The following is a 1034-nucleotide window of genomic DNA, read 5'->3' on the forward strand; positions in this document are numbered from 1 at the left end:
TGGGAGTAGCGGCTGCTGGCTTCTCTGGCCTCGCGACCTGGCCGAGTGGGGGCAGCCAGCGTGCCGCAGAGCAGGGGGCGAGGTCTCCGCAGCAGGCTGTCGGGGTGAGGCCATCCAAGGCAGCCAGGAAGAGGCCCATGAAAGGGGTGGCCGGCTCCCAGCTCGTGGGCAGCAGCAGCCGGAGGAGCTTCCCCAGGGCGCGGCCCCGCCCGCCCTGCCCGCCCGTCACCTGGGCTGACTCGCGCCTGGGCTTTGCTCTTGGGAAGACACCTGAGGTTTTACACCTGTCGACAGCTTCCGCTCAGAAGAGCCCAGCCCAGCTTCCACACTGTTGGTCCAGAGGGGCAAAGCGATTTGCCCGCGGCCCCGCCCCTTCCTGCGTCTCCTGCAAGCCGAGGGCTCCATCCAGTGCCTCCTGCAGTGCGCTGGGGCCTGGGAGGCTGGCCCCCTCCAGGCGGGCTCTGGGGCGGCTGGCGGGGCTGGGCGCGGCCTCACTCGCGGGTGTCCGGCCTCACTTGAGGCTGTGCTGGCTCTCACGGTGCCGCCGCAGGTCCACCTTGCGCTGGAAGCCCTTGGTGCACAGCTCGCAGCTGAAGGGCTTGAAGCCCGTGTGCTTCCGGCTGTGGGTGATGAGGTTGGAGCTCTGGCTGAAGGCCTTCCCGCACACCTGGCACTTGTGCGGCTTCTCACCTGCGGGGCGCAAGGTGCGTCAGGGCTGCCCGGGCCGCCGCCCCAGGGCGCTGCGTCTGCCGCCCCGCATTTCTGTTCCGTGTCACGGCCAGCCCGCCGCCCCGCAGCGTGCCGTGGGAACGGGGGCGCAGACGGGTGCGGACCCGTTTCGGGCAGGGCTGGCCGCGTCCCCTCGATCCACCTGGTGCCACGCCTGGCACAGGGCCCGACGCAAGAGAGGCGCTTGCTGGCCACCGAGGGATGGACGGAGGGGTGACGGCGCTAGCGGGGTGGATGCGCCCAGGGGAGAGGAAGCGGGGAGCAGTGCACGCACCCCAAGTCACCGCGAACTGCGCTCCTGCCCC

General features: G+C 71.2%; 1 protein-coding gene across 1 annotated transcript in view; it reads right to left on the reverse strand.

Annotated features, from left to right (window-relative positions):
- Positions 1 to 511: 511 nt before the first annotated feature.
- GFI1B (growth factor independent 1B transcription repressor) overlaps positions 512 to 1034 on the reverse strand; it is a 25936-nt gene continuing 25413 nt past the window's right edge. Inside the window, exon 5 of the mRNA XM_004677863.1 lies at positions 512 to 690. Within this exon, the coding sequence (XP_004677920.1) occupies positions 512 to 690 (179 nt within the window). The remainder of the gene's footprint in view (positions 691 to 1034) is intronic.

Source organism: Condylura cristata, unplaced genomic scaffold (assembly GCF_000260355.1).
Source record: "Condylura cristata isolate star-nosed mole 26May11 unplaced genomic scaffold, ConCri1.0 scaffold00006, whole genome shotgun sequence".
Lineage (NCBI taxonomy): Eukaryota > Metazoa > Chordata > Mammalia > Eulipotyphla > Talpidae > Condylura > Condylura cristata.